General features: G+C 46.1%; 1 protein-coding gene and 1 pseudogene across 1 annotated transcript in view; both read left to right on the forward strand.

Moving 5' to 3' along the window:
• The window catches only part of PLBD1 (phospholipase B domain containing 1), a 64,366-nt gene that overhangs the window by 43,003 nt on the left and 7,051 nt on the right, over positions 1 to 14,312 (forward strand). Inside the window, exons 7-8 of the mRNA XM_075553332.1 lie at positions 13,542 to 13,742; positions 13,863 to 14,003. Coding sequence (XP_075409447.1) covers positions 13,542 to 13,742; positions 13,863 to 14,003 — 342 coding nt within the window. The remainder of the gene's footprint in view (positions 1 to 13,541; positions 13,743 to 13,862; positions 14,004 to 14,312) is intronic.
• Positions 8,499 to 9,098, forward strand: LOC142450575 (heterogeneous nuclear ribonucleoprotein H pseudogene; annotated as a pseudogene).

A 14,312-nucleotide genomic window follows, 5' to 3' on the forward strand; every position in this document is an offset into this window, starting at 1 on the left:
GCTTACACTACTGCACACTTTATAGACTACAATATGGCTTAGACACAACTCTTCTATGCACCGGAAAGCCAAAAAGTGTGTACAGGGATGTTCATTTTATTGTTATGTTCACTTTATTGTGGTGACCTGGAACCGAACTTGAAACATCTCTGTGTTCTGATTTTTCATAAAAATATACGTCATGTAACTTCACAGTTTCCTCATTCTCAGCTCCACATTATCACTTGTTTAGGAATACCATAATGTAACCACTTCGCTTTTGCTATTATTGTTACTTTTAATAAATCATTTTATTGGGGGACCTTGCAGCTCTTACAACAATCCATACATCAATTGTATCAAGCACATTTGTCCATATACTGCCATCATCATTTCCAAAACATTTTCTTCCTTTGGTGTCAGCGCCTCTTTTTCCCCTCCCTTCCTCACCCTCCCACCCTCATGACTCCTTGATAAGTGATAAATTATTATTTTCATATCTTACACCAACAACTGTCTCCCTTCACTCCTGTTTCTGTTGTTCGTCCCCCTTGGGGGAGGGGGCGGATTATACATCAATCGTTTCAATTGGTTCTCCTTTCTGCCTCTTCTCCCCCACTTCCCCCTCTGCTCATGGTATCACTACTCCCATTATTATTCCTGAGGGGTTATCTGTCCTGGATCCCAGGTGCCGAGGGCTCTTACCTTTACCAGTGTACATGCTCCAGTGTGGCTGCATTTGTAAGCTAGAACTGGAGTCATGATGGTGGGAGGGGGAAGCATTAAAGAACTAGAGGAATATTGTGTGTCTCTTCAATGTTATCCTGCACCCTGGTTAGCTCATCCCTTCCTTGTGACCCTACTTTGAGGGGATGTCCAATTGTCTACAGATGGGCTTTGGATCTCCACTCTACCCACCTTGTTCACATCAATATGCTTTTGGGGGGTCTTCTGATCCCTGATACCTCATCCTGTCAACACCTCATGATCACACAGGCTGGTGTGCTTCTTCCATGTGGGCTTTGTTGCTTCCCAGCTTGATGGCCGCTTGTTTAAACTTCAAGCCTTTACCACCCTAGACAATATATCTTCTAATATCCAAGCACCATTAGCTTTCTTCATCACACTTGCTTATGCACCCATTTTGTCTTCAGCTTGAGCATCACAGAATTCCAGGTTATTCGAAAAAAATGCTCTTGCATTGAGGAAGGACTTGAGTAGAGGCCCAATGTCTGTCTGCTACCTTGATACTTAATACATAAATATATGTATACAGGCCTATATCCCTATCATTATATATAAATATATTTACATTTGTACATGCCTATAGTTACACCTCTATAAATGTCCTTTGCCTCCTAGTTCTTTCCTCTATTTCATTTTACTTTCCTCCTCTCCCACTATCATGTTCGACCTTCATTCGGCACCACTTTGCTTTCAAATGTACCATTGTAAGTAGCTTCTTTCTGCTCCCTGTGTTCTTTTGGCTCACTCCATTGGGATGCGCTTACAGCCATGGGTTTAACTGATTTCATGGGTGTGAAGTTCTCACTGCCTTTGAGTCAAATAAAATGGCCTCCAATGATGTCCACAGACTATTCCTCAGAGCCTATAAATATGTTCTTTTACCTAGCAAAGAGGAATTAAGTTATCAGATGGAATTATAGTTGCTAGTGGGGAGATTGCCCTAAATTACCTTGGGTCCTTTGTGGAAGAAGAGGGAATGTCAGGAAAATAGCCACAGGAGGGCTTGGCCCAATATTGTTGGCTTTGAAGACAGCCATGAGCTGGGCCACAAGGACAGCCTCTAGACGGGAGAAAAGGGGAGGAAACAGATTGCCTCCCAAAGACACACCCCTGCTGAAACTTAATGTACATTATAATACATTATATATAATACATTAATAATACATTTATGTTGTTATTGAGCCATTAAATTTGAGGTAGTTTGTTAAAGTAGTTCCAGAGAAAAGTACTGTGATGGGTAGAAACATCTTTAAGGTATAGTGTGTACATGATAGAATTCAGCCCTGCATGTGTACAGTACAATGAGTTGGGGGAAATGTATACGGTCTGGTAATGACCACCAAACACAATCCCGTGGTTTCTGTGGGTCACAATTTACATACGGCTTCATGCGGATGGGTTGGTTCTACTCTAAGTGAGTCCTCGGCTGGAAGACTCAGATCCTGAGGGGCTCAGATTTCCGGAAGCCTAGCTGAAGCTGGAGGACGCACCACCATGGTGGCTGACTCACGTGGTTGGCAAAGGTGGTGCTGGCATGTTGGTGCCTCTCGTCCTGGGCCATTCCACGGGGCTGCTTGAGTATTCTCACAACAAGGTGACTTGCTTCCCCCAGAGCAAGGAATGCTTATTGTGACCTACTCTTAGAAGCCCCGCATTGTCATCACTTCTGCCACATTCTGGTCATTAGAACCAAGTGACTGTGGCTAGCCTACACTCAATGGAATTTGAAGCCACCTGTTAAAGAAAAAAAGTCAAAGAATTTGTTTCTATAAAAAAAACCCAACCAAACGCATTGCCAGGGGGTCCGTTCTGACTCGTGGTGACCATACAGGACAGGGTAGAACCGCCTTTGTGGGTTTGTCAAACTGGAGCTCTTTATGAGAGTAGAGAACCTCATCTTTCTAGAATAGTGGTGGTTTTAAATTTCCACAGTGTTTAGATATTTTCACTTAAGAAAAATGTCCAGACATTTATATTTACAGTTTTATAAATTTTATTGTGCTAAAATCCACGTAACACAAAATTAACCACTTTAAAATGAAAACATCACTAGCATTGAAGAAATACCTGTTTTGAACTCAAGTGACTCTGCAGGATGGACTAGAGCTGCCCTGCAAGGTTCCAAAGGCGTTGGGAAAACCAAATGCCAGATCTTTCTCCCACAGAGTGATGGGGGCTTCAAACCTCTGACTTTCCAGTTGGCAGTGGAGCAATTAAACACTGCACCACCACACAGCTCCCTCCGTGGCACTGAGTGCCTTGAGAACGTGACACAATCACCACCTGTTTACAGCTGGGTTCTCTCTGTGGGGATACCTTCAGAGAGCGAGCGAGCCAGAGACACTTATTTCAAGGAAATGGCTCAGCTGTTATGGAGGCAATTCCGTCTCAGAGCTGTGGGACCGGCAGCCACCTGGAGACTTCTGACTCCGAGGTTTCCAGGCTGACAAACCCAAAATCAACAGTTCAGGCCGAAGGTTACAAACACATAAGGTTTCAAAAACCAGCAAATCCCCAGTTCTAAAGGTCAGGATAGCAGGCTGCTGTTGGTTCACACCCAGTAAGCTGGAAGGTCAAAGGATGAGTTGGATTCAGGATCTAGAGAGTGCAAGCTTTGCTGGAAGGTCCATGAGTATCGGATACAGTGCACACCCCCAAGCAAACTTCTCTTCACTGATTGGCTACTCACACTTGATCCTACAACGAAGAATGATTACATAATGTCTGTCAAACCAAGAACCGTGGCTTACCTAGGTTGACACATGACCCTAACCATCACACCACCTACATCTGCTTCCTCAATGCCAGTTTGTCCATCGCTCTACAGTAAAATCCTAAACAAGCAGTTTCTCCCACACTTCTCTCCCTCCAGCCCCCAAGTAACCACCAAACTCACTCAGCTTCTCTCGATTTCTCTATTACGGATAGGTCATCTAAATACAATATTTGTCTATTTGTGTCTGGACTATATCCGGGCCCACCTATGCTCTGGTATGCATCAGATTTCTCCTTCGAGGTACTCTTCGAAAAGTTCTATGGTGGTAACGCCTGGGTGTAGGTTATTGATCTACCGAGTTGACTTGTCACACATGGTGTGAGGTAGAAATAGAAGTTCATTTGTTTACATGAAGCCAGCAGTTCTCCTGCATTATTTGTTGAAGAAACTGCTCTCGCCTCCTCCAAGGTCACGGCACCATTATCGAAAATAGGCTGACCACAGTGATGAGTGCAGAAATGACAATGAGCATCGTCAGTGTGTTGCAATCTACTTGATATCAAACTAAAACCAATTTAGCTTCAATCATGTACAAAAACTCTGTTTCTATAGAGTTCTGTTCCCTGCCCACTTAAGTTGCTCTCATAGCATAGATGTATACTGTATTTTAAGCATATGTCTTTTAAATAGGAGTCCTAGGATCACTGTCAGGTATGCATTGGACTGCTACCTGCAGCCACTCCGCATGAGCAAGATGAGGCTATCTGCCACCATAAAGAGCTACATCCAGCCCCCGACACCCTGTGCAGGGCTGCTGTGAGTCCAAACCCACGAGCTGGCAGAGGCTTGTGTTACTGTGGTTCTTTGGCTTTGGCTTTCAAATGATGTAGGACACTGAAAGTGACCTTCTTATTTCTTTGTACCTGTGGTTTGCTGTTGTTCTTCAAATTTAGTCATTTGACTATGACACTGTGCAAAACTCTTTAGAATTCAGTCTCCTCCTTCCCCAGGGTCTGCTGCAGGTATTCATTTGTTTAGTAACCTTTCCACCGATTCTTTTTGCAAAGACTCTTTGTCAAGTGCACTCATCCAAGTCTGTATTTCTTCAGCATGTGTTAGCTCACGCATTGACAGAAATCTCTTTAAATGGCCAGAGTGTGTTCTCGGTTGACTTTTTCTTGATTCAGCAATTACTGGTTTCGGCAAGCCCTTGACTGTTTTCCAACATTCTGACAAAGTCAGTTCTGACCTTTTCTGCTTGTTTAGTTTTTTATGATGGACATGTGCTTGATGTTGTCTAGTGTACCTTTTTACTGACATTCTCCATGATTTGGGATCTTTTCCGATTCAGTTCTCCACTCGGGTGCTTTTTGTGAGACTCCCAGCTGTGCTGTGGTGGGGAAGTCTCACATGGGAACTAAATCCAGTTTGCTTACAGTTCCCCACAAGAGCCTGAGGAAGCTAGGTGGCAAATACACTCAAGCAAGAAGGTCGAATACTCATGGTTTTTTGTTTGTTTGTTTGTTTGTTACTCATGATTTTACCAACCTTGAAGCGGTGTTCTGTATCTCCCAGGTTATTCTTAGGTTCCAGTGCCTTTAAATAGTTATGCTTAATAATATTAGATCATTTGATTTTTATCTGTGGAAGAAATGCCCTCATTTTTTCTTTGCCTATTCATCTTTGAAACGAGATTTTTTCTGGGTTATTTTTGTTGTTTTTTACATATTCATACATGCTGCTCAAATGCTTTCCATATTTACCAAAAGGTACCACAAGCCCTCTTTTTTAAAAATCATTTTATTGGGGGCTTGTACAATTCTTATCACAATCCATACATCCATCCATTGTGTCAAGCACATTTGTACATTTGTTGCCATCATCATTCTCAAAATATTTACTTTCTATTTGAGCCCTTAATATCAGCTCCTCATTCTCCCTCTCCCTCCCCACTACTTCCTCCCTCATAGCCCTTCATAATTCATAAAGTATTATTATTATTTTGTCATATCTTACACTGTCCAACATCTCCCTTCACTCACTTTTCTGTTGTCCGTCCCCCAGGGAAGAGGTTATATGTAGATCCTTGTAATTGTTTCCCCCTTTCCACCCCACCCTCCCAGTATCACCACTCTCACCACTGCTCCTGAAGGGGTCATCTGTCCTGGATTCCAAGCCCTCCTTTTAGAAGCCTCTTTAGCCTCTAGGTTGATAAGCAGCCCCACTTAGAGACTCCCTGTTACCTTGTGTGGCGTTTCTTCAGGACCTGCTTCATTTGGTTGATGGTGGTCTAGACCACCAAGCCCTGGACTTCTAGACAACACATATGTGTTTCATCGACATCTGTGTCCCTATGGCCGGCACAAGTCCTGCACATTGTGATCATCGAAGGAAAAAAAACACTTGTGGAAGGAAGGCGAGCGATCAGGACAGACATTGAAAAGGAGCAGGGAAAAGAAGAGGAGGCAGACAGATAAGTCCCGGGTGACTCGCTTTGCTGTGTGGCATGGTGGGAACTGTAGGAGAGAAAGAGGAAGTCACTGTGAGGTGGGCGTGAGAGCTAAGCAACCACAGTCTCTACCACAGCGCACGTGCTTTCTGTTGCTGGCGATCCATCTCTTTTCTAGCTCCTGGCCTGAAAGTGGGACTCTGAGCTGCTCGGGAATGGTTAGCAGGCATTTCAGATGCAAACTGGTGTACTCAGTCCAGGAGTCATACCTTGAAGCTAATTCTTTGTTGCCTACCTAAATCTAAATCGGGAGGCCCTCAGAATGCACCGTGGCTGCCAAGTCAGACTAGAGCCACCAAGAACTCAGTGTTCCAAAGGATAATAGATTCCACAGCGCTCCACTGCTGCTTTTAAAGCACCCACCTTTTGTCCCTATCTGCCACCTGCCTGGCCACTGATGTCTTCTCCCAAGCCACACCTGCCTCAGTCATCTTTCCCCACCTAGCTTAGGAAGCGTCCATCCTTCTGGACATCCCACCTCATGTTCCGCCCTTTTCTTGATGAACTCATCACAAGATGATTTCCCCAACCCACCTGTGGAGACAACTCCCCGTGACTCACGCTCTCCTTCATTGCGTCTGATATTTGCCGCGCTGTGTGTGTTCAGCGGGTGCTGGCGCCGCCATCGGTGTGATTCCTTCTCGGTTCTCATTACAGCTGTCAGGCAGATGGTATAAGGGAGACACCTGTGTTGAGAACCAGGCTAAGATTTGCCCCCAGAGACTGTCCTATTGATGAAGACTCCCTGGTGGTGCAGTGGTTAAGTGCACAGCTGATTGGAAAGAGCAGCAGCTTGAACCCACAGGGGAAAGATGTTCAGTCCCGTAAAGAGTTCAGACTTGAAAGCCCTGTGGGTTCCTCCTACTCTGCCCTCCAGGGGCTCCAGGAGTCAAACTGCCCCGTGCTGGAGGGGTGACAAGTCGTACTGCTAACCCCAGAGCAGTTCAAGCCAGCAGCTGGTCCACGGGAGAAAGGTGAGCTTGGTGCTCTCAGAGAGTTCCTGCCTGGCCTAGCCTATAGGGTTGCTCCTGGATGGCAGTGAGTTTTGAAGTATGAGGCACGATTGACTGGACAGTTTTTGTTGTGGTTTTCAGGTATGCTGCTTGTTAGCTTTTAATAGTTGAAATAATTGGCCTAAGCTCTACTTTTGAAGATTAAATAATATCTGGCAATCTGCTCCCATCAAGTCTGAAAAATCACATGAGAAAATGAACCAAAAAACAAAACAAAACACCACCACCACGCCCATTGTATCTGGCAGCCTCTGATTTCTAGTGAGTGACTCCGTCGGAGTAGCTCATGAGTTTGAACTGCTGGCCGGTCAGTCAGTCAGTAGCCAACCACTTAATTACTGTGCCACCAGAATAACCCAGGGACAGTGCTCTGTCACATGGGGCCGCTAGGAGTCAAAATGGACTCAATAGCATCTAACAATGTCTTCCTCAGGCCAAGTGCCTAGTAGGGAGCGGGTGTACCGGAAACATCAGTAACCTTTGTCTTCTCCAATTATTTATTGAGCACCTGCTTTTGCTAAACGCTTTTCTTGGTGCTGCCTAGACGCCAGTGAATAATCTCAAAATGTCCTGCCCTCCTGGAGCTAGCACGCTGCGGGGTAGCTAGGGACGAAAGTGGAGGGTGGGGATGGTAGGAATAACAGCTTCATTTCAAAAAGCAATGTAGAATTGTAAAATACTAGATTTCGTTTGGATGTGGAGGATGATGGCAGGATACCGGGGGGGATTCAAACCCAGCTCTTCCTCTTTCCCACATCAAGCCCGTTCCGGCTGTGGGATTAGGCAATGTGCTCATTACCTGATGGAAGACGTCACGGACGGAAGAGGCCGTGATTAGGACCAGTTGGGATCTGGGCGGGAAGGGAAGCAAAGAAATGAATTCTGGATGGAATAAAGGCCAAATATATTGTAGAGATGGCAAGACAAGGGTCTGAAGGACTTTGTATCCTGGAAGACAAAGAACCCGCAGGCATCCTTTTCTTATGGGGGCGGGAGGGGGGGGCAGCGGGCAGAAGAGTGGGGCAAGAATTTTCTTTGTCAGAGCACTGTTTGTGGAAATGCAGAGGGGAGTAGCGCAGAGCTGGGGTGTGCCTTTTGAAAACTCTCCTGAGAGAATTTGGAGATGGTTTCTGCATTGGGAAGCACTGTGCCCTGGCACCGTGGTAGAGGTTTCATAAACGTCGGCGGGCTGAGAAACATCAGAGACCGCAATGCATGTACGGATTTTCCAGAGGTCTGTGAAGTGAGCCAGTCTAGTCTAGCAGTGGGGAGAAACTGAGGAGAGGCGGCGTCCACGACACATTTCTTGCTTTTTATTTTTATCTTTTAAAGCAAGAGAGACAAGAAAAAAGTCACATCCAACGTGCCCCACCCACCCATCTGTGATAGAATCAAATGGCAGCAAGGCATCTTGAAGCAAAATTCGCTGTTGAATTGAATTATTACCATCCGATCAGCTAACCCAAACCACAAACCAGTTGCTGCCTGTGTCATCTCAGCCGCACAAGTGTGTAGTCTAATTTCATTAGAAACGATGAGGTTGGGCAGGGAAGGAGGGGAGAGCATCGTGGGAGAGGTCTGGGGCTCAGCCAGTGAAGTGCAGTGCTTTTTTTCTGACTGCAGAATTCAATGTGGAGCTCAAAGCATCTGTTTCATCTGCACCAGAGAAGGTAGACTGAGTGCCGAGGCTTTGGGTGAACTTAAATCAGAAGATCAAGTCATATTGGCCTGGAGAAAAGACTGGGAAAGCATGGATACTGATACCTGGAAGTGCTTGAGTTAAGCGAGGTTGAAATGGATAGTGGGCCTCAGGCTGGCCCAACGAGTCCCCATGCCGGACCCTGATGGCTTGGTGGGGCTTGGAGAATCCCTTTGGGATGTCGTGAGGAGGACATGGTCCAGTTCTTCTCAGCTGACATGACACATGGGACACATTGCCAATGGACTTCCAGGGGAGGAGTACGGGAGAAGCCTGCGTGCAATTTGTTTCGCAGGAAACTGCTCTAAGAAGCAAGAGGAAAGAGCAGGCCACAGGTGTTCCCAACCCAAGAGAGTGGAACTGACAATAGAGCCCTCTGTGATGTACCTGGAAAACTTGGGGGAGGCGGTGGCCAGGCCCCTGTGGCACGTCTAGGGCTGGCAGGGGGCATGCAGGTGGGTACTGGCAGAGGAGCTGGCTTTGAAAGGAGGAGGCGTGGTACCTGCAGTGGAGGCTCCTTGGGCTGTCCTGGCTTTCATGGTGGTTGACTCTGGATTGGGGTCGGAGAGATTTGCGCGGGGCCGTCATTTGTTTTCGGGACTGTGGTCACAGATACTGGACCAGCAGGCACGGTGGACACTCGCAGGGATGGATGACCGTTCAGAGCTAATGAGAGTGACCTGCATCATTTCTTTTTCCTTTTTCTCACCACTCAAGCCTGTGAGAATATCCATTGAAACTGGGCCTGGGGGCAGGGTAACTGGGGAAGCCCGTTGAGTTGCAACTCCCAAAGACGCCGTGGCGGCCAGGGGAAATCAGAAAGCACCCCATGACACGGAGACGCAGCTAGCGCGGTGGTCACGTCCACGCGGAGGGGTCACGGACGGGCAGCACGGGATCCTCCAAGCAGTGCGGGGATGCGGTGCAGCCGCACAGTGCGGGAGACAGAGGCGGCCAGGACCGTCGGGCCAGCGGGCCAGTGGGGACGGCAGGAAAACCCTGGCGATTTTAATCAAGCGTTGCCTAGGCAGCCAAGGAGCAGTGGACAACCCGCAGCTATCACAGAAGTGGAAGCTGGACACGCGGGGCATGAACGGAATGTCCACTCTGCATGGGGCGTGGGGGCTGTCGACCTGATCACGGGTCATTTCTTGGTCTTCTTTTGTTTTTAAGAAAAAGGAAAAAAACAAACAAGTTGAACAGTTTGGAAATTGAAGCTTGTGATCCGTGCTTACTCAGAGCGGAAATCAGGATTGTTCTTAAGCAGAAACATTTGAGCTCGGTGTGACAACGAAGTCGAGTGAAATATCACTGCCAAATGATTTTCGGCTTCCTCAAGTGAGTTGTAGGACCTGCCCTGGCATAATTGTATTTAGGTGACAGCAGATCAACTGACATTAACTGTTGCTCTCAGACAAAACCAAACTCTGCCATCGAGTCGCGTCGATCCCACTCGTAGCAACCCTACAGGACAGGGTAGAACTGGCCCCCTGCGTTTCCACGAGTGTAACTCTGTATGGGAGTGGAAAGCCTCATCTTTCTCCTGAGGAGAGGTGGGTGGTTTTGAACTGCTGACCTTGGAATTGGCAGCCCAATTCATAACCACTACACCATTGTTCTTAGATCACATTCTATTGAACACTGGCCGCATTGCTGAAAGACATGCTTTTCTGTACACAAAACTCAAATAGTGGCTCTGCGGTTAAAATTAACCGTGAAACCCTTGGCATGTTTTAATTCTAGTTTCATTTCATAACCTGTAAGGGGGAGATGTGGCGTGGTGGGCTACCCATTGGGCAAACGAGGAACAAGTCCACAAATCCACCTCAGATTGACTCCACACCAAACCAAACTCTCTGCTGTCGAGTCAGTTCTTCCCTACAGAACAGGGAAGAACTTCCCTTGTGGGTTTTCGAGACTGCAACTCTTAAATAAGTAGAAGCCTCATTTTCCTCCTGAAGAGCAGCACGAGGTTTCAAACTACTAACCTTGCAGAAAGCAGCCAACTGTCAACCACTCCATTAGGTGTGAATCCTGGCCCAGATTTAAGCGGTGAGGGAAAGAGAGCATCTCTTGATTAGACAAGCCGCCACATCATTTGATAGAGGGGCTAGAGAAGGAGGGGAATAAGAAAGAGGTGGAAACTTGCAGCGTAGCTGTTTTTTTACAGTCAGGAATCGTGTACTGACCCTGAATCGTGTTCCTTGTGGCAGGCAGGGACCCCACACGGATCATTCTAAATGTTTCCCTGTGAGCCCCTGTTCTTCTAGAAGGAATGGGTGTGCTTGGTCTTCATCCTTTGGGGCCAGCTAAAACATGCAACTCGCAAGTGGACACCTGGTAAAAAAAAAACTTGATAGACTCACACAAGGAGGCTTTCCTGGATTGTGCTAAGCAATTGGGTTAAATAGCATGAGGAGAGTGCTCACTTTCATTTGTGGAATGACAGTGTTTTGTTTTAAGTCTTGAGACAGGATTTATTAACTAGAAGAGTACCCTTTTATTTCTGAGTTAAATTCAGCAAGAAGCTTGCTATGAAATGTTATTAGCAGGCTAGCTGTGATAAAATAAACATGAGACACACTTACCCTTGAACTGAAACATATGGTCTACCTTCCAAAGTTACTAATGAGAGATGATAGAAAGAAAGCCCTTGTTTGTTTGTTACACAAACTCTAATCTATCCAAGCAACCTCTTGGATTTTAGTTTTGTGTGCTTGTTCATCTGGGTGGTTTACAATTCTCCATTACTCTGTCTATTTAACTCAGCACCTTTGCTTGTGGGTGAAACAGACTCTTAGCACATTAGTGTTATTTACTCACACAGATCCAAGAATGCCTGCCCTCTGGCATCTGTAGGGGTTGCAGCATTAGGGAGTGAATTTGCAAACATACCCTGCCAGTTTTAGTGAACTAAGCAGCACTTGAGGCACGCACTCACTGGCTTTGCCTCAAAATTTGGAAGACAGCTACCTGGCCAACAAACTGACAGATATTTGTGGCAGTTATATAATCTCCTGTCAACTTGAAAGGGGGTGGAGTCTAGCCTGTCCATCAAGTTGCAACTTGATGACCTCATTTGGAGGCACAAAGGAGATAAATAGCTCACTGGGGGGCGCGGGGCAGATACATGCTTTGCTTTGCATTCCTGATGACAAGACACATGGAGCTACACTAGAACCCTGAAGCTGGAGTAGCCACATGGAGAACCCTGCCAGTGCTGAGATGCTTACACCACCACTGGATCCACAAGACTTTCCACCCACTGGCCTGTGATCTTGAATTCGGTGTCATTGCATGTGTTGCGTGATCTGAAGAGGAATTTATAGATTGATATCAGACATGTGAGCTAATATTGGACTTTTGGACTTGATCTGGCTGGTATGTTTTATCAATATTCAATTGCTCTTGTATATAAAGCTCTTCCTTATACACATGTGAGTATCTATGAATTTGTTTCTCTAATCAACCCAGACATTACATCGGACTCTAAGATTTGCATGGTAGGCCCAGGTAAGCCAGGGGATGACTGTATGAGCTTCAGTAGATCCCTAAACCTTTGAGCCTCATTTCCCTCATTTCCTCCTTTTCCTCTTCCCAATAGCAAAAGTCTTGGCCAATCCTGGTGGGTGGCCTACATAATGCTGGACAGGTGGCCTTGGGTGGCACATTAACAAATATTTTTGCAAGTTAGAAATGCTCTTTTTAGTTTCAGTGTTTCAATGTGCTTTGTAAGGAAATTAAAACATCGATCCCATGGTTCCTTGGATATTGATGATATATGACAATGCCAAGTGTTTTCAATGGGGAAAGGGGGTCAATATAAGGAAAACAACGTCAAGCAGAATCCTGATGGTACTCAGCAGTAGCAGAACTGGTGAAGTAGTGTGAAAATGGTGACGCTTTTGGGAAACAAGGAGCTAACTCTTCAGAGATCTTTCAATGTTCTCACTAGGGCCCTTCTTTGAAATCATTTAGCACGCACAGACCATTCATCCCATCATGCCAGTTAAGGATAACCAACTCTCAAGTTAAAACCATTGCTGCCAAGTTGATTCCAACCCACAGTGGCCTTATCTAGATAAGGCTTCTACGTGTGTCTATCCGTAGGGGACAAATAGACTCATCTTTCTCCTGCACAACAGTGTACGGGTTTGAATATCGACCTAGCTGTTAGTTGCCCAATGCCTAACTTATGGTGCCAATCAGGCTCCTGACCAATGGCGATACCCCGCTCTCACTGTTAGAGCTCTTTCTGATAGTCCCCGCCCGATCCGTAGCCCACTGAGCCCCGTACTCAGCAGAGACGGCCTTCCGAGAGGACTGTGACTTCGCTGGGCTTCCTGCGTTTGCTCCAATATTTCAAAAAGCATCAGCTCCAGTGGCAACGCTCTCACATAAGCATCGAGGAGTCACCTTTATAAGTGCAAATGGTTTCCTGTTGATGAAAATCACACAGACTCGGTGGTAACCTTTGGAAAGTGCAAACACTCTGGAATGAGAAGAAAGCTGGCATCCTTGTGCTTACTAACCTGCTCGGCTCCCTCCTTAAGAAAAAAAAAATCTGTGGAATTCTGGCAGGTGGGGATTTATTTCTGTTTAATTTGGAAACTTGGGAAAGTCCTGAGTTGTGTGTGTTTGTCATCCTAAATCCTAAATCTAACGTTTTCCCGGAGAACGCTGTTGTGGGCATCCACTGACACCTCTGTTAGTGGCCGTTGAGTAAGAGCTTGGAGCTGAACCAAAGCTGCCAGCAGCCCCTGCAGATCCAGCAGCCTGCTTGCAAAATGTGTTGTGTGTGTTGAGCCCCATCCTACTGATAATGGTTCACCTTTCTGTGCATCCAGATGCTTATTTGTCTGTTTGTCCCTCCTATAGGGTTTTTGGTGTCTCTGGACGACTTTTACATTCTTAGCAGTGGTTTGATAATGTTGCAGACCACAAATAGTGTGTTTAATAAAACCCTGCTACAGCAAGTGGTACCCCAGTCTCTCCTGGCCTGGCAAAGAGTTCGTATAGCGAATATGATGGCAAAAGATGGTAGGACATGGGCAGAGATCTTTTCAAAATACAACTCTGGTAAGTGCCTTCCCCCTGCCCCCCAACACGGAGTAACTTTTTAGCATGTGTCTAAGTTGCGATTTGGAGATAACATGTAAAGCCTGACAGCCGCTGCCTTCACGTCTCCTGCCTTTCCAGGGACCTACAACAACCAGTACATGGTGTTGGATCTCAAGAAAGTAAAGCCGAAAGTCAGCCTTGACAACGGCACACTGTACATTGTGGAGCAAATCCCTACCTATGTGGAATATTCCGAACAAACTGCGGTCCTACGCAAAGGTACTTCCTGCGGTCTCCAAGTCCAGAATTGGGATGAGTGTGTATGTGTGTGTGCACCATGGTGGGAGGGAGTCAGTTGGTGTTTTAGTCTGAGTAGACTAGAGAAACAAATCCATGGACACACATATGTGTATAAGAAAGATATTTATATACAAGAGAAATTGAACATTGAGAAAACATCCCAGCCCAGTGCAGATCAAGTCCATAAGTCCAATACTAGTCCATATGTCCAATATCCATCTATAAAGTCCTCTTCAGACTCACAAAACACACGCAATGGCGCCAAATGTAGAGGATCACAGGTCAGTG

The sequence above is a fragment of the Tenrec ecaudatus genome, chromosome 6, assembly GCF_050624435.1.
Source record: "Tenrec ecaudatus isolate mTenEca1 chromosome 6, mTenEca1.hap1, whole genome shotgun sequence".
Taxonomy (NCBI): Eukaryota; Metazoa; Chordata; class Mammalia; order Afrosoricida; family Tenrecidae; genus Tenrec; species Tenrec ecaudatus.